Below are 24,628 nucleotides of genomic sequence, written 5' to 3'. Positions count from 1 at the left end.
GATACAGTAAAAGGATGGTTAACTATACCTGGCAATACAGTACATAAGCAAGTACAGTAGAACTAAGGAACTACAGAATACAATTTGTCGAGGGTCAGATAATATGCTAGGTAGTTTCACATATTAAGTCATAGTCTATAATCCAGAAAATGTTACATACAGAAGTGAAAATGCTATGGGCAAAAATTAAATATTATCAGTAAGGAAAAACACATGGATATCTTTTGGTAATGAGCTTCTTGTACATACCAGCTGTAGCAGACAATGTTCCCATAGCGCTGCTGAAATTCCAGATCAATTGGGCTATCTGGTTCATTCAGATTATAAAGAAACAAAGTTTTCTTGCCAACCACCACGCTGATCTGCCAGAAAAGATTAAGAGATTGTGAAATGAATTACTCAGTACTTCATGAAGACCAATAAGCACATTCAAATAGCTGAGCCTAATTTATGAACACAATGAGCCAAGTTTACATTAAATGTTATAACTAATAAGATAACAATGAGACTTAAGAAAATACATCGTATTAACATACAGTCTGGGAAGGGTCCACATCCACCTTTAAGAAGTACACTAAAATAGCTGGGTCGGTTAACTCTACACCTCTCATTAGAGTACTATGCAGTACAGGACTGTAAGTCTGACACAGTTCCACTAAAACTGAATGCATGTTCAGAGTATAGAGAGTCTTCCATCCTAAGAGGTCCTTCTGATTTTGAGCCACTGGGGATTACAGTCCACACTGTGTGGATAATTGAGCTTAGCTTTTTGCATCATTCTTTCCATCACCTGCAGGTCATTGGTCAATGTGCCTAGACTAGTGTCCCTCTGTTACTCACACAAGTCAATACTTAACTATAATTCTCAGTGGAAGGTGTTAACTGTGTGAGGGAGAGAAAAGAGTATATAACTTATTTGGGCTCGTTAAGGGTGATGGATTTATATATATATAAATCTTATATAAGAAGACAAACACTTCGACATATTTCCTTGATTCTATCAATTATAAGTCACTATCGAGTTAATAATAGCTTTTTAAGAAACAGAAACATTATTTCATTTAAATAGATTTATAGTAATTGTGAGAATCATCTGGATTTCAGAATAATAAAATGTGGCAGGGAAAATGCATCTAAGATATTAACAAAAACTACAATTTCCAGAGTTCTGGTCACCACCTCTAAGAGAGTAAAAATAAAAAATCATAGAAAAATCAACACTTCTGTTTATAAAGGTACCCTCACTCTTTCTGCTACCCTGAGAAGAAGAACAACACCAACTGTAATAGGAAGATGTCCTCATTTGCTGTGATAACCAGGTAGCTAGCTGCTATCAGCAGCTTTGTAAAAGCAACATATGCCTGAGATACCAGAACCTGTACTGATTTAATAAATGACAGACCAGAATTTATTTATCCCTATACATTCCGAACCATCCTAGAAAAGGAGAAAGTATAGCCTACAAATTATCAAAATAACTTGGACGTGGATGTGACTTAGAATTCTTACTGTGCTTTCAGCAGCAGACATTCGGTCATCAGTCTTCATCACGGAAAACTGCATGTCACTAGGCTCTGATCTCACCGGTGTCTGCAGAGATAGGAATATTATCATTATGAATAAGCACAACACTTAATTCATTCTCAATATTAACAAAACCAGTAACTTGCTTTCACTTCTGTTATACCTGAAAATCCCACTGCTACAAACATCTAGAAATTCTGGATAAAACAGAACACATGTCTTATTAAATAGAGAGATAAGGAAAATTTCCAGGGACAATAAGCAAAGATCAAATCATAAACCAAAGTATGTGTAGAAACTGATGCTGCAGTTATCCAGAGCAGTTGGTTAGGAGACAATAAAGAAGCCCATTTGACTTGGGTGAGCTTTGGGTTAGAAAAAAAGCTAAAAAAGCCCTTTTCAAATCAGAGACCTTCCTATCTTCCTTACGATCTGAAGCTCAAATTTATGTGTTGGGTGGTCTAGAAACTCCTTGGAGTGTTTGTCAAAAACAAATCCAAGGCCTCTTCCAAAGCTGCAAAAAATTTCTAGACAAGCCCTGTTGAAGATGAGCTCACAATTCAAAATGAGAAAAGTCACAAGAGATAATGCATCAAGAACAAAAGTCAGCAGATCTAAGAATAACAGAATTATCAGAGAGATCATAAAATACTTTAAAAATGAATAAAGACATAAAAGGACTCATAAGTATGACAAAAGATTAAAAAAAAAAAAGTTCAGACAGATTTTTTAGAGAACTACAAAGTACTTTTCTTTATTAATTTAAAGTACAGGTGACCCATGAACAACATGGGGGTTAGGGGAGCTGAGCCCCTGCACAGTTGAAAATTCACATATAATGTTGACTCCCCCCAAACTTAACTACTAATAGCCTACTGTTGACTGGAAGCCTTACCAAAATAAAAATACTCAATTCATACATGATTGTATGTTGTATATATTAAATACTGTATTCTTACACTAAAGTGAGCTAAAAAAGAAAATGTTATTAAGCAAATCATAAGAGAAAATATATTTATGGTACTGTACTTATACAAAAATATCCATAGATAAGTAAATCCACACAGTTCAAGCCCATGCTGTTGAGGGATCAACTGTGTACTTGACATACAATATTAGCTTCAGGTGTACAACATAGTAATGCAATATTTATATACATTACACAACGATCCCCAAAAGTCTAGTCACTATCTCACCATAGAAAACTATTAGGATATTAATGACTATAATCCCTATCCTGTACATTACACCCTCACGACTTGTTTCTTTTATAACTGGAAGTTTGTACCTCTTAACTCCATTTGCCTATTTTGCCCGAAAGTACTTTCTAAAAATAAAACGTAGAATCACTAAAAAAAAAAAAAAAAAACTCAATAAGATAGAAGGCCAGACAAATTTAAAGAAAGAGTAAGTAAATTAAGTAAATTATCCAGAAGGTTGCACAGAGTGACAAAAAGATAGATATTATGAAAGAGAGATAAAGAGGGGCGCCTGGGTGGCTCTGTCTGTTGAGTGTCTGACTCTTGGTTTCAGCTCAAGTCATGGTCTCAGGGTCATAATCTCAGGATCATGAGACTGAACCCCACATCAGGCACCCCACTCAGTGCAGAGTCCGCTTGTCTCTCTCCCTCTGCTCCTCCCCTGGCTCTCTCTCTCTCTCTAAAATAAATAAATAAAATCTTAAAAAAAAAAAAAAAGAAAAGATACAGAAGGTCCAATGTATGTCTAACAGACACTCCAGAAGGACATAATAGAAAGGGCAAAAGGTAATACTGAAAGAGATAATGACAGAATTTTCCAGAATTGATGAAAGATAGCAATCTTCAGATTTAAGGACAAGTCCTTAGTTGGATAAACAAAAATAAATCCACACAAGTAAAACTGGAGTGATCTGCAGAATAGTAAAGTCAAAGCAATTTAGAGACAACACCAAATAAAGCAATATTTTTAATGTAAGCTTTGCTTACCACATGACAACTTAAATAGTATGTCTAATTCTACAAGCATACTTCTTAGAGATCAGAAATGGGAAATAGCTATCTTGTAATTAAATAATGGCTGAATGTAGTGATTTCCTGGGATGTTATATAGCAAAATATTGTAAGGCCATGACCTGATTCAGTGGAGGAAAAAAAATGCCAATATCTACTGATGATGTCTGATATGGATACAAGAGTGAGTGGAGAGCTAAAGCATCTGGACTTGTATATCTACCATTCTAATTCAAAATGGCACCAAAATAGAATGATCAAAATTTTAGGCTTCAGAAAATATTTTTTACATGAATTAATCTTAAGAACCAGATTAATCATGCTATGGTTCTCCTCAACATGGCTGAGTTACTTCTGCCTAACTTTCAGAGCTTTCCAGATTCAGGAACCAATGTTCTTCTTCAGCCTTATTTTCTATAAACTCTCAAAGCCCCTATCTTCAGTCAAGCCACTCTTGAACAAGCTATAAGTTCTCCCTCTTATCTCTGTCCATGTTGTTTTGCTAGGGTTGACTGACAGACTGCTAAATGTCTTATGGTATCCACTAAAACAAGTTTCAGTAGGGCACACGATTACCCACAGAGTCTAAATTTGCAGCTTCCCTGGTAGCAGTGAGGTGTGACTATATGACTAGGTTCTAGTGATATGAATGGGAATAATAAATGCATCTTCCATTCTAGGTCTTTTAAATATTTCTTGCATTCCACTTCTCTTTCTCCCTTCCCTGGAGTGGAAATGCAGATATGGTGCAGGTAACTATTCAGATGAGGACAAAACATCCTTGCAAATGGCAGAACAATAAGACGGAAGGAACCTGGGACTGTGTACAGCCTTGTGAAGCAGAGATGCACAGATGATTTGCCTGCCTGTCTCTGTTACATGAGAAAGAGAAAGAGGAAAAAACCACCCAAACTACCATATTCTTAGAGCCTTTGTAATTTTGGACCTCTCTGTTACAACAATTTATTCCATACCTTGACTGATTCAGATCATCTGTCTTTTAAAGATTCATAATCCAACTTGCATTGCTCTCCTCCATCTCAGATAATACAGGACTTGTCAACTATACCACAAAATATGGCAAACATATAAGGCTGTGAGTGTTTTATCATGATTAGTTCTGTCTTCTTGTGAGTAGGAGCCTATAGCTGGTAGCTTCTAAGATGATCCACAGTGATCCTTACCTCCTTCTTTGTGTAATCCCCATCCCTACCCCTCTGAAGGTGGGCTGGACCCAGGGATTCAGTTCTACATAACAGAATATGGCAAAAATGATTTTGAGATCAGGTTATTTATTAAGAGATTGTGGCTTAAGTTTTGAATGGCTGTTCTCATTCTCTTACTACCTGGTATGTTGTGAGGCACTCTATGGAGAGATCCACGTGGAGAGGAAATTAGGCAGGCTTCTAATCAATGGCCAGAGAGAAACTGAGGTCCTAAGCCTAACAACCTGTAAGGAACTGAACTCTTGTCAACAACCATGTGATTGAGCTTAGAAACCGATTTTTTCCCAGTCAAGCCTTCAGATGAGACTCCAACCTTGACTGGTAAAATGCAGCCTTGTGAGACCTTAATGCAGCTAGGCTGCACCTGCATTCCTCATCCACAAAAACTACAAAACAATAAATGTATATTGTTTTGAAACTGCTAGGTTTTGGGGGTAATTTATTATGTAGCAATAGAGACCTAATATGGGACCATATTTCATATTTCTTCTGAAGTACATAGCACAGTGCCATATACTTAGAGGGTATTCAAAGAATTTGCTAGTCAATATTGTCCTAGCAATACTAAACCATATGCCAAGTAGTCCAAAGTAAAATTTACCCACTGGTGAGATTATGTAGTAGCTATTGGTAATACAAATTCACTTAAGGAGCCACTGAAGATCTAATCAATTGGTAAATTTGAATAGTAGTAACTTTTAATCCTAAAACTAAATTTAATTAGGGTTAGTTTGGAAGCAATTTAACATACCAGTTAAAGGCATGGGCTTTAGAATCAGGCAAACCAGACTCTGAGTCCAGTTATTAACATTTATATTATGAATATACACATACAAAGTCAGAGTTATCTCACAAATATACAGCCTGGCTATAACCACAGAGCCGATAATCCATGCCAATACTAGGTAATAGCAAATGTACAAAGGAAGATATTTGGATAAAGGATTCTTAGGAAAGAAGTGTTCTGATACATAAAAAGAACAGTTTTTGTTGTTTAGAAAAGGAAGTTATTACATACATATCTCACATAGAGATTTTAAAATTTCGTAGATTAGTTTGGTAGACAAACTTTATTTCAGGGAAATTTTGGAATATATCAGACCAAAAATGATACTGTATTACCTGTCTTATCGTGTCACCTTCCTGATTGCTAACTGTAATCATTTTATCTTCACCACCTAAAGCAAGCAGATTTTCTGCATTCCAACATCCACATGTGATTCTCTTAGTATGTTTTCCTGAAAAAGAGATGATTTTTGTACAGACACATGGGCTTCTCAAAAAAATTTAAAGAACCGTGATGTCAATCTGTAAGTCTAAGTAATATGCTGCCGATATTAAACAGACAAGGAATGTTAAATCTCATCAAAGCAGTTAGGGTCTAAGCAACCTTATTTAAAAGTTTATTACCAAGTTCTAAAGCAATGTAACGCTATATAAGAGCAATACTGCTTTTCAACTATTGATATGGATATGAGCATGGGCCTTACATGAAAAGATACTCTTCTCAACAAGTTTGTTTGCTTACCATAAACCAAACCTGTAACAATAATGTCTTAAGACCAGTAAATCCCAAGGCACTCAAGTTATCTTTACTATACTGAGCTTCAAAGTGTGGTAGACCCTTGGTATAAACAGATTCAATAGTCACAGTTTTGGCTATTCATGTAAAACTAGAGCACATATGATTTCTGATAATGCTAAGATACAAATCTGAATGCACCTTAGTGGGAACTGATACTAGATGGAAGCAGTAAGTATCAGGAAACTTTTTCAGTGAGGAATCTAGCCAATGCAAAAACTCAATTTTGGGGGGGAAATCTTATACTTGACACTGTATGCATTTGTTGAGGGTCCTGGGATAGAAAAATCCTTGAGTCTCAAGATTAATTCTACTATGAAGATTAGAATGGTTAAGTATACATATTCTGGAGCCAGACTGTCTAGATTTGAATCTCGGCTCCACCACTGACTATAAAACATAGAGTAAGCTATTTAACACTTCTATTCCTTAGTCACCTATCCATAAATTAGGGATAATAGTAGGGCCTGTCTCATAGAATTGAGGATCAAATGAGTTTAAGCATTTAGAAGAGTGCCAGGCATATAGAAAGTGCTATATAAGTTTAGCTATTTTAGCTTTTTGAGAGCAGAGACATTAATTTTATTCTTTCTACCCCTTACAGAACTTAACACAGTACCTATGCTGGAAATAGGATCTAAATAAGTAGATATTAAGTGAGTAGACCCTGAGGCCAGAATCCTGGTGTGTCAGAGGCTCAGCAAGGAGGATAGTGTGGCTGGAGTAGAGGAAATAAGAAGAGAGGAGTCTGAGAGAAATCAGAGAGTCTGCAACGGCCAGGTCATGCGGGTGCTAGCTGGCCATTGTGAGGACTCTGGCTTTGACTCCGGGTGAGATGGTCTGAGCAGAAAGCTCACTCTGGCCCCTAGTTTGAGAATATTGTATTACAGCGAAAGAGCTGAAGCAGGGAAACCAGTTCAGAGATTGCAGAAATTCACATGGAAAAGATGTATGAGGCTCACACACAATGGTAACGGAAGAGGTGGTGAGAACAGGCTGGATTCTGGAAATATTTAAAGGAAGAGCCTATAAGATTTCCTGGCAAATTAGATACGGAGGAATGAGAGAGAGGAATCTAGGATGATGCTAAAGTTTTAGCCTGAAGATCTAAAAGGATGGGATGCCATCGATAGTTGAGAGGGACAGCTGTGGGTCAAAAGGATTTGAGAGATTAAATTTGAAGTGTTTTACTAGACATCTCGTGAGAGATGTTGAATAAGCAGTTGGATATGAGTCTAGAGATAGGAAGAGATCAATATGGGACTGGTCAGGATACAGATGGCATTTCAAATCAGGAGACCAGGGCTCAAAGTGAAGGGACCATTCAGAGAAGACACTGAGATGTAGGAGAGTTTAGTGATCATAGATTAAGGGACTTGTGTGGTACACTGCAACTGGGCCCAAAGAAATGGGCATTAGGAAGGAAAGAAGAGTGCACAAAGAGGTGCAAAAAGGCCAAAGACAAACTCCTTTCTATACTCCAGAAAGGGAGAAGAAAATCTCTTCCTCCACCTTCCTGTATACCTCGTGGCTTCTTTGATTCCAGTGCTTAGAACTCAGGTTAGCTTTAACATCAAGAACAGTCAACCTGTTTTGTGTGCCTACTTACAGTACTCTGGGCACTTTACATGTACTGACTTATTTAAATAATATTAACTCACAGTTAATCTACTATGGTAACTGAAGTTCAAACCATGTTATTGGGAGACCGGCAATATTTAATTAAACTGTAGTAAATGAATTTCATGTATATAAGAACCATGCAACATGAGAACTGCCTATATATAGGCTAGTTGAAGGAAATAAATCAGTGCAAGATTCAACAAGGTTAACAGATTTTAGTTACTGTGAAATGCTGGTAGATCATGCTACCATGTAGGGGCTCTTAGAGTGGAAAGGCTTGGATTTAGGAAAGTGAGTTATTTAAAAGGAAAAAAAGCAGAGCCACAAGTCATAACCAACTCTGAGAGAGGCAGCTATATATTTAGCTAAAGGACCTAAGATATATAATTAACCTGAATCTCCTCAGGCCCATTTTACACAATTAATAAATGACTCAGAAGAGAATCAATATTCATGTTAAATACAAAGATCACCTATAAAATCATGTATATGTGACAAATACCTGACACAAAATAATCATGCTTTGACAAATTATTTTCTTATATGTCAAGTGTCAAATGTTCTGGGGCCTGTAAGTTAACTGCTAGGGTGTTCCTATAGATGAAGTGGGATACAAAAAAAATGCCTAACTGAAGTCAAATAGTCAATTTATATGGTGAAAGTTGATTTTTGTAATATTTTGTTTAGTTTTTCAAATGGATCAATGGCATTACCTTTTGGCTGAAGCACCAAAAATATAAATATTAAAGATAGACATATATGTGAAAAAAATTGAAATAATTACGTGTCCTTAATTGAAAGGCACTTTCTCAAGTATTCTGTGGGCACTCTTATCTCCAGAGTTTAATTCTTCCTTAGCAATAAATTATAATTTTTTGGCTACCTGGGTATAATTAAGCCTACCAGTTTCACCATTTACCAGCATGATGTTATAATAATTGAAAAGAATTGATCTGGTTCTTCTTGGGTGTTCAGAAGGCAGATGCTAATGACCACAGATTCGGGGAATCAAAGAGTCTGAACCAAGGTAAAACAAGGAACAAACACCCTCTCACCATATACCCTGAGGCAAATATAACTCACAGTGCATACCTAGACTAAATTGGTGTTTGGAGAGTGAGAGATTAGAATTAAGAATCTAGATATATTCTGACCAAATAGTCACCAAATGTTTCAGTCCACCCACTAACGTGTTGATATGCACATGAGCTATTCCATGTCCAAAGGTACAATCTGCTAGTAATGTCCTGGTGTTCAAAGGCATAGGCTGACCTTAGAGCAACCAGTCTATGTGGCCTGGTAATTCTTAGTAGACAGTGAAGAGGGATCTTATAGTTTAGCTAGTTACAGAGCTTGACCAGGGGAGCTTTACTACTATACAATTTCCCTTGCAATATCAGCAAAATCTGAGGCAGTAAAACATACATTTATGTAAAGCATCTCAAATAGTGAGCAGTATTTCCAGCTATAACCTACCCAGCACAGGAATCTTTCGAGATGTCTGACGATTATAAATAAGCAAATTTCCTTTAACAGTTCCAACAGCCAGGAAACTTCCAATTTTTGACCAAAGAAGGAAAGACATTTGATCCCTGTAACATTAAGATATAAATCACTAAAAAATTCAGTCATAATCTCCAGATAGTTCTTTTAAAAAGTATTTCATGAATAACTTTAATATCTACTTAGAAACTGAAGTACAAAATTAGAACTTAATGCTTTAGGACAAAGACTAAGGGCTAAAGACATTTTGGAGATGCTATAAAATGATCTTACAGTCAGTTAGACCTAAAATACATATGTAATGAATAGAAACTCTACTTCAGTCGTGATGGAACCTCAAATTTCATAAAATGACTCATTATGAGATAGTTTAGTCTAATGATAGTTGTAAATGTGGAAAAATTAAAAATTAATGGATGATGACACCACATGCTTTAAAAAAGAAGTAGGGTCTGGGGTGCCTGGGTGGCTTAGTCAGTTAAGCATCTGACTCTTAATTTTGGCTCAGGTCATGATCTCAGGGTTGTGAGATCGAGCCCCGCATCAGGCTCCACACTGGGCCATGGAGCCTGCTTAAGATTCTCTCTCTCTCCCTCTCCCTCAGCCTCCCCACCTTAAAATTTTTTTTTTTAATTTTAAAAGTAGGGTCCTATAACATATTAAATTGGAAAAACCATTGGGAATTCACCACCTTAATTAAATAGGACATATCTTTTCTAGCTCTGTCACTTTTTAAAGTTTTTATTTAAATTCCAATTAGTTGGGGCACCCGGGTGGCTCCGTCGGTTAAGCAACGAAAGGGACATGTTTAATAGGTAAAATGATTTGGAAAGACCTCAAACTTAATGGCAAAGTAGTAGATTTGATATATCACATTATATAACTGGTATGTTCTGCTTCAGTAACGTGAGAATTTAAAACAACATAAGGGGGGGCACCTGGGTGGCTCAGTCGGTTAAGCGGTTAAGCGTCTGCCTTCAGCTCAGGGTCCTGGGATCAAGTCCTGCATTGGGCTCCCTACCCAGTAGGGAGGCTGTTTCTCCCTCTCCCTCTGCCTCTCCCCCCTGCTCATGCTCTTTCTCTCTTTCTCTCAAATAAATAAAATCTTAAAAAAAATAAATTCCAATTAGCTAAAACATACAGTATAATATTAGTCTCAGGTGTGCAATATAGTAATTGAGCACTTCATACATTACCTGGTGCTCATTAGGACAACTGCACTCCTTAATCCCCATCACCTCTCTCACCTATCCTTCCCCCTTGCCCCCTCCCCTCTGTCACCTCCCCTCCGGTAACCATCAGTTTGTTCTCTACAGTTATTTTTTTTTAAGTATTTTTATTTATTTATTTGAGAGAGAGTGAAAGCGAGAGAAATCACAGGGAGAGGGAGAAGCAGACTCCCGGCTGAGCAGAGAGCCCGACGCTGTGCTTGATCCCAGGACCCTGGGATCATGACCTGAGTGGAAGGCAGACACTTAACCGACCGATCCACCCAAGCACCCCTGTTCTCTATAGTTAAAAGTGTTTCTGGGGCACCTGGGTGGCTCAGTTGGTTAAGCAACTGCCTTCGGCTCAGGTCACGATCCTGGATCGAGTCCCGCATTGGGCTCCCTGCTCAGCAGGGAGTCTGCTCTGCCCTATAACCCTCGCCCCCCTCATGTGCTCTCTCTCAAATAAATAAATAAAATCTTTTAAAAAAAAAGTTTCTTCGTTTGCCTTTTTCTCTTTTGCTTATTTGTTTTGTTTCTTGAATACCACATAAGAATAAAATCATATGGTATTTGTCTTCCACTGGTTGACTTATTTCATTTAGCATTATACTCTGGCTCGATTGATGTTGCAAATCGAAAGATTTCTTTCGTTTTTATGGCTAATAGTCCATTGTATATATGTGTGTATATATCTATGTGTGTATATACATATAGATATACACATATGTACACACACACACAAACACACATAGCACATCTTTATCCACTCATCAGTCAATGGGACACTTGGGCTGTTTCCATAATTTGGCTATTGTAGATAATGCTTCTATAAACATCGGGGTGCATGTATCCCTTTGAATTAGTATTTTTGTATTCTCTGGGTAAATACCTCGAGTGGTACAACTGAAGGATTGTAGGGTAGTTCTATTTTTTACTTTTTGAAGAACCTCCATACTGTTTTCCAGCGTGGCTGCACCAGTTTGCATTTCTACCAACAGTACAAGAGGGTTCCCCTTTCTCCACAACTGCACCAACACCTACTGCTTCTTTGTTTTTGATTTTAGCTATTCTGACAGGCGTGAGGTCATTATAGTTTTGATTTGCATTTCCCTGATAAGTGATGTGAGCATCTTTTCATATGTCTACTGGCCATCTGTATTTCTTCTGCTCATTTTTAAATTGGATAATTCATTTTTTGGGTGTTGAGTTTTGTAAGTTCTTCATATATTTTGGATACTAACCCTTTACTGGATATGTCATTTGCAAATATCTTCTCCCATTCTGTAGGCTGCCTTTTAGTTTTGTTGACTGTTTCCCTCCCTGTGCAGAAGCTTGTTATTTTGATGTAGTCCCAAGAGTTTACTTTTGATTTTGTTTGCCTTCCCTCAGGAGACATACCTAGAAAGAAGCTGCAAAGGCCGATGTCAAAGAAGTTATTGCCTGTGTTCTCTTCTAGGATTTTTATGTTTTCAGGTTTCACATTTAGGTCTTTAATTCATTTTGAATTTATTTTTGTGTCTGGTGTAAGAAAATGGTCCAGTTTCATTCTTCTGCATGTTGCTATCCACTTTTCCCCACACCATTTGTTGAAGAGCCTGTCTTTTTTCCATTGGATATTCTTTCCTGCTTTGTTGAAGGTTAATTGATCATAAAATTGTAGGTTCATTTCTGGGTTTTCAATTCTGTTCCACTGATTATGTGCCTATTTTTGTGCCAGTACTATACTGTTTTGCTCACTACAGCTTTATAATATAACTTGAAGTCTGGAATTGTGATGCCTCCAGCTTTGCTTTTATTTTTAAGGTTGTTTTGGCTATTTGGGGTCTTTTGTGGTTCCATACAAATTTTAGGATTGTTCATTCTAGTTCTGTGAAAAATGCTGTTGGTATTTTGATAGGGATTGCATTAAATGTGTAGATTGCTTTGGGTAGTATGGACATTTTAACAATATTTGTTCTTCCAATCCATGAGCATGGAATGTCTTTCCATTTCTTTGTGTCTTCTTCAATTTCTTTCATCAGTGTTTTATAGTTTCCAGAGTACAGGTCTTTCACATCTTTAGTTAGATTTATTCCTAGGTATCTTATGGTTTTTTGGTGCAATTTTAAGTGGGCTTGATTTCTTAATTTCTCCTTCTGCTGCTTCATTATTGGTGTAAAGAAATGTAATTTCTGTATATTGATTTTGTATCCTGTGACTTTACTGAATTCCTGTATCAGTTCTAGCAGTTTTTTGGTGGCGTCTTTTGGGTTTTCTATATATAGTATCATGTCATCTGCAAATAGTGGAACTTTTCCTTTTTCCTTGCCGATTTGGTTGCCTTTTATTTCTTTTTGTTGTCTGACTGCTGTGGCTAGGACTTCCAGTATGATGAATAAAAGTGGTGGGAGTGGACATCCTTGTCTCATTCCTAACTTTAGGGGAAAAGCTTTCAGTTTCAGGTGGTGTTAGCTGTGGGTTTTTCATATATGGCCTTTGTTATGTTGAGGTAGGTTCCCTCTAAACCTACTTTTAAGGGGTTTTATCATGAATGGATACTATACTTTATTGAATGCTTTTTCTGTGTCTATTGAAACAATCATATGGTTCTTATCCTTTATTAATGTGGTGTATCACATTGACTGATTTGCAAATATTGAACCTCTACTGCAACCCAGGAAAAAGTCCTGCCTGATTGTGGTTAATGATTTTTTTTTTTTTTAAGTAGGCTCCATGCCCAACATGGGGCTTGAACTCATGACCCTGAGACTGAGTTGCATGCTTTACTGGCAGAGCCAGCCAAGCACCCTATGGTGAATGATCTTTTTAGTGTATTGTTGGATCGGGTTTGCTAGTATTTTATGGAGAATTTCTGCATCCATGTTCATTAAGGATATTGGCCTATAATTCTTTTTATCTGGTTTTGGTACCAGGGTAATGCTGGCCTCATTGAATGAATTTGGAAGTTTTCTTTCCTTTTCTATTTTTTGGAACAGTTTGAGAAGAACAGACACTAACTCTTCTTTAAATGTTTTGTAGAATTCGCCCGTGAAGCCATTTCGTTCTGGACTTTTGTATGTTGGGAATTTTGATTATGGACTCAATTTCTTTGCTGGTTATCGGTCTGTTCAAGTTTTCTACTTCTTCCTGTTTCAGTTTCGGTAATTTATTTGTTTCTAGGAATTTAACCATTTCTTTCAGGTTGTCCCATTTGTTGGCATATAGTTTTTCATAATATTCTCTTGTAATTGTATTTCTGGGTGTTGGTTGTTATTTCTTCTCTCTTATTTGTGATTTTGTTTATTTAGGTCCTTTCTCTTTTCTTTTTGATAACTGGCTGGAGGCTTATCAATATTATCGATTTTTTTCACAGAACAAGCTCCTAATTTCATTGATCTGTTCTATTGTTTTTTAAGTTTCCAAATCATTTATTTTTGCTCTAATCTTTATTATTTCCTTCCTTCTGTTGGCTTCAACCTTCATTTGTTGTTCTTTTTCTAGCTCCTTTAGGTGTAAGGTTAGGTTGTTTATTTCAGATTTTTCTTGCTTCTTGAGGTAAGCCTGTATTGCTATATGTTTCCCTCTAAGGACTGCTTATGCTGCATCCCAAAGGTTTTGGACTGTTGTGTTTCCATTTTCATTTGTTTCCATGTATTTTTTAATTTCTTCTTTTATTTTCTGGTTGACCCATTCATTGCTTAGTAGCATGTTATTTAACCTCCATGTATTTGTGGTCTTTCCAGATTTTTTCTTGTGGTTGACTTCTAGTTTCATAGCATTGTGGTCAGAAAAGGTGCATAGTATGACTTCAATCTTCTATTTGTTAAGGCCTGTTTTGTGTCCTAATACGTGGTCTATTCTGAAGAATGTTCCATATGCACTTGAAACAATGTGTTTCTGGGGTGCCTGGGTGGTTCAGTCAGTTAAGCATTTGACTCTTGATTTCGGCTCAGGTCATGATCTCAGGGTTGTGAGACTGAGCCCTGTGTTGGGCTCAAATGCTGAGCATGGGGTCTGTTTAAGATTCTTTCTCAAAAAAAAAAAAAAAAAGCAAATGAAAGAATATGTATTCTGCTGTTTTAGGATGGAATGTTCTGAATATATCTGTTAAGTCCATCTGGTCCACTATGTCATCAAGGCCATTGTTTCCTTGTTGATTTTCTGTTTAGATGATCTGTCCATTGATGTAAGTGGGGTGTTAAGGTCCCCTACTATTACTGTGTTATTGATTAGTTCCTTTATGTTTGTTATTGTTTTATATATTTGGGTGCTCCCATGCTGGGTATATAAATATTTAAAATTGTTGTATCTTCTTGTCCCCTTGATTATACAGTCTCCTTCTTTGTCTTCGTGTTAAAGTCTAGTTTGTCCAATGTAAGTATTGCTACTCCGGCTTTCTTTTGACATACATTTGCATGATGCTTCTCCATCCTCCTCACTTGCAATCTGCAGGTGTCTTTAGGTCTAAAATGAGTCTCTTGTAGGCAGCACATAGATGGGTCTTGTTTTTTTATCCATTCTGACAGCCTATTTTTTTTATTTAGTCCATTTACATTCAAAGTAATTACTGACAGATATGTATTTATTGCCATTTTATTACTTGTTTTGTGGTTGTTCCTGGAGATTTTCTCTGGCCCTCTCTTGTCTTTCTCTCTTTCATGGTTTGCTGATTTTCTTTAGTGATATATTTGGATTTCTTTCTCCTATTCTTTGCACGTTTATTAGCCATGTTTGAGATATTACCATTAGGTTTGTATATAACCTCTTCTGTAAATAGCAGTCTATATTAAGTTGATGGTCGATTCAATTTGAACCGATTCTTTTCTCCTCTCCACTCCCCACATTTTAGGTATGTCTTATTTATATCCTTTTTTTGTGTGAGTTCCTTGATTTTTTACAGAAATAGTCTATAAAATTGTGCTTCCTCCTTTATACTGTCACTTTTGGTTTCTCCTTTGCACTCAAAGAGTCCCTTTTAATATTTCTTGCAGGGCTGGTTTAGTGGTCATGAACTCCTTTAGTTTGTTTGGGAAATTTCTCCTTCTGTTCTGAATGATATCCTTGCTGGATGGAGCATTCTTGGCTGCAGATTTTTCCTATCCAGCACTTTGAAGATACCATGTCACTCCCTTCTGGTTTGCTAAATTTCTGTTGAAAAGTCTCCTGCTAGCCTTATGGGTTCTCCCTTGTAAGTTAGTGACCTCTTTTGCTGCTTTGAATACTTTTTATTACTATATTTTGCAAATATAATTACAATATGTCTTGGTGTGGGCCCGTTTTGTTGCTTTTGATAGGAATTCTCTGTGCCTCCTGGATCTCGATGTCTGTTTCCTACTCCAGATTAGGAAAGTTTTTAGCTATTATTTCCTCAAAAAATTTTTCTGCCCCCTTTTCTCTCTTTTCTTCTTCTGGGACTCTTATAACAGGAATGTTATTACATTTGATAAAGTCACTGTTTCCCTCAGTCTATTCTCGTGTTGCATAATTCTTCTTTCTTTTGTTCAGCTTCATTGCTTTCCATTACTTTGTCTTCTAAGTCATTCATTCATTCCTTTGGGTCTTTCAGCCTGCTGTTCATTGCATCAAGCATGTTTCTGATCTTGTTTATTGCACTCTTCATCTCTGATTCTTTTTTAACTTTTATCTCTTTGGTGTCTCACTGATGTCTTCCATTTTTTTCTCAAGCACAGTGGAGTATCCTTATGATTGTTGCTTTAAATTCTCCACCAGGCATGTTACTTATATCTATTTCACTTAGATCTCTGGCTGTCATCTTATTTTGTTGATTTGGGATAAATTCTTTTGTCTTCTCATTTTTTCTAAGTCTCTGCCTTCTTTTGTGTGTTAGAAAAGCCAGTCTGTCTCTTGCTCCTGAATGTAATGGCCTTATGAAGAGGTCATGTGGTGTCCAGGGCCTGGCGCTCTAGGGAGTGCCCCCAATGTGTGTTGCATGCACTCTGCTATTGTGTTTTGGCTGCTCTATATCCTTCAGGCCAGTCATCTGCAGAGGCTCTCCTTGCCTGCTGTGTGCAGTGTTTGGTCCCTGACCTGAATGTGCTGAGTTTTAACTAGGTGTGCTTTGGTCTGATTGTGAAATGAGATGTGTCACCACCTCCACCAGAACTGAGGCCCTGCAGCACTCTCTGGTTGGGAGACATGGTATGGGCAGGGGTTTGTGCTGATCTTCCGGGGGCGGGGGGGAATGAGGTAAGCATGACTGAGAAAAGCAGTTCCACCAAAGCGTAGGGAGTGCTTAGTATAAGCAAGTTAGGCAGCCAGTACCCATGCTGCACTGCTTCTGCAGGTGGCTCTGTGTTTATGCTGAGGGGTGGGAGAAATGGTGCTGACCCACTCCTTTGTTCCTGGAGAGGTATCTCTGTGAATACTATCTCTCAGGGACATGCTCTAGCAAGAGCAAATAATTTCCCCATTTTGTGCCCTGGGCTCTCTTCAGATGTTGTTTCCATGCTGTACATCCCAGGTTGTTTCCCCACCTTCTCTCTAGGAGTGAGGCAGGGCCTTCCAGGATCTATCCTAGCCAAGCCCACTGACACTGAAAACTCCAGGCTTTAAGCCCCACTGGTCACAAGAATTCATAAAATTCAGCCCCTCTCATTTTCCACACCAAAGGCTTTGAGAAAATGTTCTACTTCTGTGTTCCCCTGTGTGTTCCTCTCTCTGTTGCCCTTCTCCGTGGCCATGGCTCCTTCCTCTCTACAGCAGCCAGGAGCCGTTTCTTCACCATGCCTCCACACTTTTTACCTTCTTCATCGTGGCCTCTTCTCTCCCTTTAGTTGTGGAGTCTGTTCTGTCAGTCTTCTGGTTGATTTCTGGGGTGTTTAGGATTTGATAGTTAATGAGTTGTATTCGTGAGATGAAGTAAGCCTGGGGTTTTCCTACTCCATGGCCATCTTCCTGTCTCTCCCACCTCTGTCACTATTAAGATTAGCTCACTCAGAAAGTGGTAGAAAGCACATTTACCTCCCACCAGTTCTTAAGTACATTCTAAGACCTACTGGTTGAACTTCCATACAATTCCCTACTGAATGACATCAGGACTCCTGGGAAAGTAGCTCATCCTATGTATCAAGGAAAGAAATCACAATGGGTGTAGAAAAGTGGTTCTGAAAATGCAATCCCAGGACCAACAGCATCACTCAGGAACTTTAGAAATGCCAGTTCTCTGGTCCCAGCCCAGGCCTACGGAATGAAAAACTCTGGGGGTGGCGCCCAGCTATCTATATTTTAATAGGTACTTTGACACAGCTAAAGTCTGAGAACCACTGATAGATAATTTACTGTTTACAGAAAGCAACACTGCTTTCAAGAATGCTGATATACGGAAGACCAAAATTCACTTAAAGTATATGGAAAGTTAGTTGTAACAATAGGTGAATATAATAAAATGTTTAGTTAGAAAATTACTTCTAATAAGTACTAATATCCCAGGCTGCTGGGTTTCATCTATTAAGTGTATGTTTTTAAAAGATCAATATGCTTGTTTCTCTATCTGTTTAAGCAGGTGTGACAGCTATGAGAATATGCCTCTTAGATCTCTAGCTATGGAACGTGTAACTGATGAAGGGCCCCACTGGAATCCATCACCTTGACATGCTGGGGCCATGCCTTCCCATAGGCTGCTCCCAGACAGTAACTGAGTGGGCAGGGATACTATTGATGCCCATTCCTGGGAGACATAGGATTCCACTGATGGGTAACTTTGGCTTAAAGTCTCCTCAGAGGCCTAGCTGAACTTAGAATTGGGCTGCAGTATAAGATGCTTCTACCCAATGTTTCTTCCTTCCCTATCCCCTTTACAAGGGTCAGACATGCACTGTGGCTCTTCTAACCTGCCCCTCTATGTTTCCTCATTGGCATTTCCTGTAGTAAATCTCACACACTCAATCCTATCTGGGATTGCTTTTCAGAAAACATGAATAGAAAGAATTGTGAGCACCAGAGAAAGGAGGAACCACATGAGAAGCACAAGGTCTGATTAGCAACAGTGGTCACATTTAATAAGAGTAGTGTGACAAGAGTCCATTCAATAGTTTACCATCACTAACAGTCACATAACAACCAACTAGAAAAAGAGTTAAACAGTACGTTCCAAGAAGATCAAGTAGCCAAATATCCTCAAAAGAAAGAGCCAGCTGAACAGACTCCATCTTTCTTTTCTTCAGAGATAAGGCCTCTAGAAGGCCCTACAAATTACAGTAAGACACTATGGCACACATAAGTTCCCAGTAATGCTAGCAGATCAGGACAATATATAGTAATTACATGTATTTTTGGCCAAGTTAAACTTAAAGAATATATTATTTAGGGAAATGCACGTGGCTATAAAAAAAAAAAAATGCAACCTATGTGAAAGGCACAGGTTTAAAAAAGTCTTGCTGAGGGCACCTGGGTGGCTTAGTTGGTTAAGCGACTGCCTTCGGCTCATGATCCTGGAGTCCTGGGATCGAGTCCCACATTGGGCTCCCTGCTAAGCAGGGAGTCTGCTTCTCCCTCTGACCCTCCCCCCTCTCATGTGCTCTCTCTCTCTCTCATTCTCGCTCTCTCAAGTAAGTAAATAAAATCTTTAAAAAATAAAAAATAAAAATAAATAAAAAAAGTCTTGCTGATATGACAACTGAAGGTCAATTAGAAAAGAGGCTGAGTAGGATGACTAGAATTCAGGTCTGAATGGCCTTGGGAGAAATGTAATCCAACCACAAATCAACTGGTTGATAAATGCGATGCTGTATTTTGAGTTTTCTCTGGAAAGATAGCTGTACCCCAAGGACATAACTCCTATAAGCCTAGGTAGGATCAGGGGAAGTACCACTACAATTCTAAGAAGTTATAAAAATACACTTAGTAAAAATTAATAAATTCAATCCATTGTGTTAACATAATAATTTAAGATAGTTAAGTGACATTGTAGTAAGTTTTGCAATGATTATATTTGAATATGTTTTGTGTATTATTTAAGATGTTCGAAATGCTCAAAAGAATAAATTCCAATTAAATTTGTAAATGGAATTTAAATTTTTCAAGGAAATGTTTGCAAAATGAATATATTTAAGAAAAACTGATATTCAAAATTGTGTTTAAGTATCTTAGTATAATAGACTGACCTCTAAATAAAAAACAAATAGTAGTGGGTATACTTTTGTATATACAAAAGCCCTTTAAATATTAAATATTAATATAAACTAACATTTAATTGGTTCTGCCTTGATAATTACAATAACACCCACCATTCACTGAATTCTTAATTTCATGCCTGGCCATGACACACAATTAAATGTCACAACAACTCTTGAGATGATGTGAGGAAATGGATCTGTGGGAAGACAGACAGCAGAGGCAGACATATACCAGTCTGAAACACCTTGGATTAATTATGCATTTTTCTCCAGGTGAGAACGTGTTCTCACTGTGCTGAACTTGGTTCAAGAACCAATACTTGATGTTTATAAATATTCTCTTGAATTGAAGAACAGAGTATGTAAAATCTTTTTAAAAAGTGATGCATACCCAAAGTGTAAAAGGACAGAGCAAGAAATGAAGGTTCTCAAACCTATCAAGATTTTATGATGGGTGGACAATAATCCCCTGTGAATGCATGCTTCATGTGTCAATTTGGAGGGTTAAGGAAAACGACACTAAGGTTACCTTTCATCCTGTTCTGCATGGCCACCTTGCTTCCTCTGGGTTGTTACTCCTTGGCAAACTGGAAATTTATAGTCTAATCTTACAATATGTGTGTGGCCTATCTGCAGGTCACATGACACCATGAGGCAGATATTATTATTACACACATCCCATATACAAGAAGAAACTGAGGTTTAGAGAGAGGTAAAGCAACTCGTTCAAGGTTGAACTGCCAAGTTTTAGTTGTAAATAAATTTTTCTATTCCATATGTTAAAGTGGTTTCTACTTTAGCAGAGATCTGTAATTTATTGTTTGCCCAGTATATTTTCCATTTGGGAACTGTACCACCCTTGATCCGACTCTTCACTTACTGGGATTTTCAATCCCATGGCCCTGCCTACCCTATTCAGAGACCTTCTGAGTAACTGAGCAGACACTGGTGATGTGATGGGGATATGCTCTTCTCTTGGTGTAACTTGCTGTGAAGAATGACATAAGCCAAGAGTTGGCAGCAGCCATGGAGAGAGTCTGACTTAGAATAAAGTCAATACAGAGAAAGGAAGAGCTCAGAGATGGAAAGAGAGTCTTGACTGCATCACTAGAACCCCTAGATCCAGCAATGCCTGAGGCCAAGCCCATTTCTGGATTTTTCCAGATGTTTTGTCTCATCTTTGGACATTTTAGTCTGTTCCACTGAAAGCAACTTTTTAAGAAGCCACTGATAGTTTACAATCATAACAATTTTATTCTAATTAATTGGGTAAAATCAATAGGATTATATGTAATGATAAAAAAAGAAACTTTCTTTCAGAGGAAAATGACTCACAAATGCATCTTTATAATGATAGCAGTTAAGTATTGTTAGTGTCAAACCTACAAATAACCATATTTGTAAGTGAAGATTTAAAATAAAAAAGTTATTCTTACCTCATACCACTGTCTAATTGGCTGGTTTTATTTGTGTTGGCATCCCATAGATAAATGCAACTAGATTTGTCAGCAATCACTGCTAGGATATCTCCATCTTTATCCCAATCCATAGCAACACAGTTACTTTTAAAAAAGAGAGCAAAATATCACTACACGTTTTCTTAAAGTAGGGAAAAGAAATTTAAATATCTATTTGTAATTTTTATCTACAATAGGACCAATCTATTTTGAGTAGGTCATAAACTTTCTAAAGTGAGAAATACAACTCACTATTGACTGCTTAGAAAATATTAAATTTTCTTTTTTTTAGAGAGAGAGTGTGCAAGATGGGAGTGGGGGAGGGGCAAAGGGAGAGAATTTTTTTTTATTATGTTATGTTAATCACCATACATCATTAGTTTTTGATGTAGTGTTCCATGATTCATTGTTTGCATATAACACCCAGTGCTCCATTCAGTATGTGCCTTCTTTAATACCCATCACCAGGCTAACCCATCCCCCTAGCCCCCCTCCCCTCTAGAACCCTCAGTTTGTTTCTCAGAGTCCATAGTCTCTCATGGTTCAGGGAGAGAATCTTAAGCAGACTCTGTGCTCAGCGGATGTGGGGCTCCATCCCACAACCCTGAGATCATGACCTGAGCTGAAACCAAGAGGCGGATGCTTAACCAACTGAGTCATCCAGGTGCCCCACTAAGTTAAATTTTTTATTGTTGTTGAGGGGATGGGAAAAACTTAAATTCTATTTTACGTACCATTTATATATACTACATTAAATATAATCACACCTAATAAGTTAGCAGATTTTCTTAGATACTATTAAGATCCTGGCCTTTGGTAAAACAAACTCATCAAGCACCTCTACAAAGGAATCACATTTGGAATCAAGGGGTAATTTGTATGACCAAGTGCTGAAAGGTTATTTCAGATTTACAGAGAGAAAAAGCAGGTACAGATAAAAAATGAAGTTATATCCAGATAAATTGTGTATAAAACAGATCATGGTTGGGTAGATGTGGGATTGCAAATAATGGAAAAACTAGATTTTGGAAGTGGTAAGAAATGTTATTTTCATTTTGTATCATAATAGAATAAGAGTGATGCAATTAAAATGACAAAACAGTTATAAATAGGAAATGCTTTTTAAATATGTTATTGCTCAAAATTATTTCAAAGTATTTATTATAAATCAAAAGCTTCCTTGAGGATTAACTTTTTCTTCTCTGATCCTATGTTTCATTTTGAGACTCTGTTCTGGGATATCAGCTAAGCCATACTCAGAATTACAGTTAAGACAATTGGGAGTTACTCTGGTCATTTTATTTTTCAAAATGCTAAAATATATTTTGGGATCTTAATTTTCTCTAGTATTTTCAGAGATTTGGGAAGTATGAAAGAGGGAAGCTTTCAAATTTTTTATAAAATCATCTAACAATTAAAGACAATACATACGGTATTTTATTTATCTAGAGATCCTCTATCAGTTGAATTCAGCTACGATAAATACAGCAAAAGAATTCAGAGGTTAAAAAATAGTACGCCTCCCCCCAAAATATATATATATGGCCATTGTGTAAACAAAATAGAGGTCACAGAGATGATGCAAAAAACCTCATATAATTTACTCAAAGAAGTTCTTTACTAAGTGCCTTCTTATTTTTGGACATAATTACAACTATCTTGACATCTGTTTCCCAAAATATAGAAAACAAACAACAATTAATAAAGCAATGGGAAATGCCAAAACGGTGGCATCAGGTAAGTGGGGCACAGCAGGAGGTGGGAAAGGCTGTTAGAGACTAAAAGAAGACAATCTGATTTGCAAAGATGGTGGCAATAAACTACAGAAAGCAGACATGAATTTAAAAAGCATGGCAGCGGGGCGCCTGGGTGGCTCAGTTGGTTAAGCGACTGCCTTCGGCTCAGGTCATGATCCTGGAGTCCCGGGATCGAGTCCCACATCGGGCTCCCTGCTCAGCAGGGAGTCTGCTTCTCCCTCTGACCCTCTTCCCTCTCGTGCTCTCTATCTCTCATTCTCTCTCTCTCAAATAAATAAAAAAAATCTTAAAAAAAAAAGAAATTAAAAAAAAAAAAAAAGCATGGCAGCATAAGACCATTTAGGTGAGGGACTCTACTTATCTTAATAACGACTGAGACTATCAATAAAATAACTAATAAAGGTAATGATTACACAGAATCATTAAAAATGCTTATGTTATGGGCGCCTGGATGGCGCAGTTGGTTAAGCATCTGACTCTTGGTTTCGGCTCAGGTTGTGATCTCAGGGTCCTCGGATGGAGCCCCAAGTTGGTGCAGAGTCTGCTTGAGACTGTCTCCCTCTGCCCCTGCACATGTGCTCGTGCTCTCTCTAAAATAAATAAATAAATCTTTAAAAAAATGCTTAAGTTATGTTTTGTGTAATCTAGAATGATTTCCTGGAAATGGATAGGCTTTGTCCTGTAAAAAGTATCAAGGTGTACCTGGGTGGCTCAGTAGTTGGTTAAGCATCTGTCTGTTGATTTCAGCTTAGGTCATGATCTCAGGGTCATGAGATTGAGCCCTGCATTGGGCTCTGCACTGAGCATGGAGCCTGCTTAGGATTCTCTCTCTCCCTCTCCCCCTGCCCCCGCCCACCAGCCACCCTGCTCACATGGACACACACTCTCTTAAAAAAAAAAAAAAAAAGTTTAACAATGACATAGGGACGCCTGGTGGCTCAGTCGGTTAGCATCTGCCTTCAGCTCAGGTCAAGATCCCAGCGTCCTGGGATTGAGTCCCGCATTGGGCTCCCTGCTCAGCTTCTTCCTCTGCCTGCCATTCCCCCGCTTGTGCACACTCTCTCTCTCTGACAAATAAATGAAATCTTAAAAAAAAAAAGTTTAAAAAGTATGTTGAAAGTAACTACTTTCCAACAATTTATGAGAAGAAATAGTACAGTGATATGGACTTATCTTTTCTGCCTACAAACAAAATAAGACTTGTTTATAATTAGATAAAAATCTTTCATATGGACTCATTCATAATTGTACCTTAAAGCTTCCCTGTGAATGTATGGAGGTTACAAATATCAACTCTAACTCATATGCTATATGTCTACATATTTCACTAACTTATGTATAAAAAATCAAATCCCTGGGGTGCCTGGGTGGCACAGTCAGTTGGTTTTGGCTCAGGGCATGATCTCAGGATTGTGAGATGGAGCCCTACACTGGGCTCCGTGCTGAGCACAGAATCGGCTTGGGATTCTCTCTCCTTTTCCCTCTACCCCTCCTGTTAATGCTCTGTCTCTAAAAATAAGTAAATAAATCTTAAAAAGCAAAACCAAAAAAAAACAAATCCCAGGCGCCTGGGTGGCTCAGTTGGTTAAGCGACTGCCTTCAGCTCAGGTCATGATCCTGGAGTCCCAGGATTGAGTCCCG

The 24,628-nt window shown here is 37.7% G+C and overlaps 1 protein-coding gene across 4 annotated transcripts in view; it reads right to left on the bottom strand.

The window, feature by feature from the left end:
* WDR19 (WD repeat domain 19) overlaps positions 1-24,628 on the bottom strand; it is a 119,780-nt gene that overhangs the window by 72,993 nt on the left and 22,159 nt on the right. For 2 of the 4 annotated variants that reach the window (XM_027600214.2, XM_027600213.1), the window contains exons 4-8: positions 21,210-21,335; positions 9,423-9,538; positions 5,864-5,979; positions 1,510-1,590; positions 250-362 (exon numbers count right to left, since the gene is read on the bottom strand). In XM_027600214.2, coding sequence (XP_027456015.1) covers positions 250-362; positions 1,510-1,590; positions 5,864-5,979; positions 9,423-9,538; positions 21,210-21,322 — 539 coding nt within the window. In that variant the 5' untranslated portion in view covers positions 21,323-21,335. Of the gene's footprint in view, positions 1-249; positions 363-1,509; positions 1,591-5,863; positions 5,980-9,422; positions 9,539-21,209; positions 21,336-24,628 lie in introns of those variants that run through there. The other 2 variants (XM_027600215.1, XM_035726301.1) reach the window with 2 other exon arrangements.

The sequence above is a fragment of the Zalophus californianus genome, chromosome 2, assembly GCF_009762305.2.
Source record: "Zalophus californianus isolate mZalCal1 chromosome 2, mZalCal1.pri.v2, whole genome shotgun sequence".
Lineage (NCBI taxonomy): Eukaryota > Metazoa > Chordata > Mammalia > Carnivora > Otariidae > Zalophus > Zalophus californianus.
This window is presented reverse-complemented; position numbering and strand designations above follow the sequence as displayed.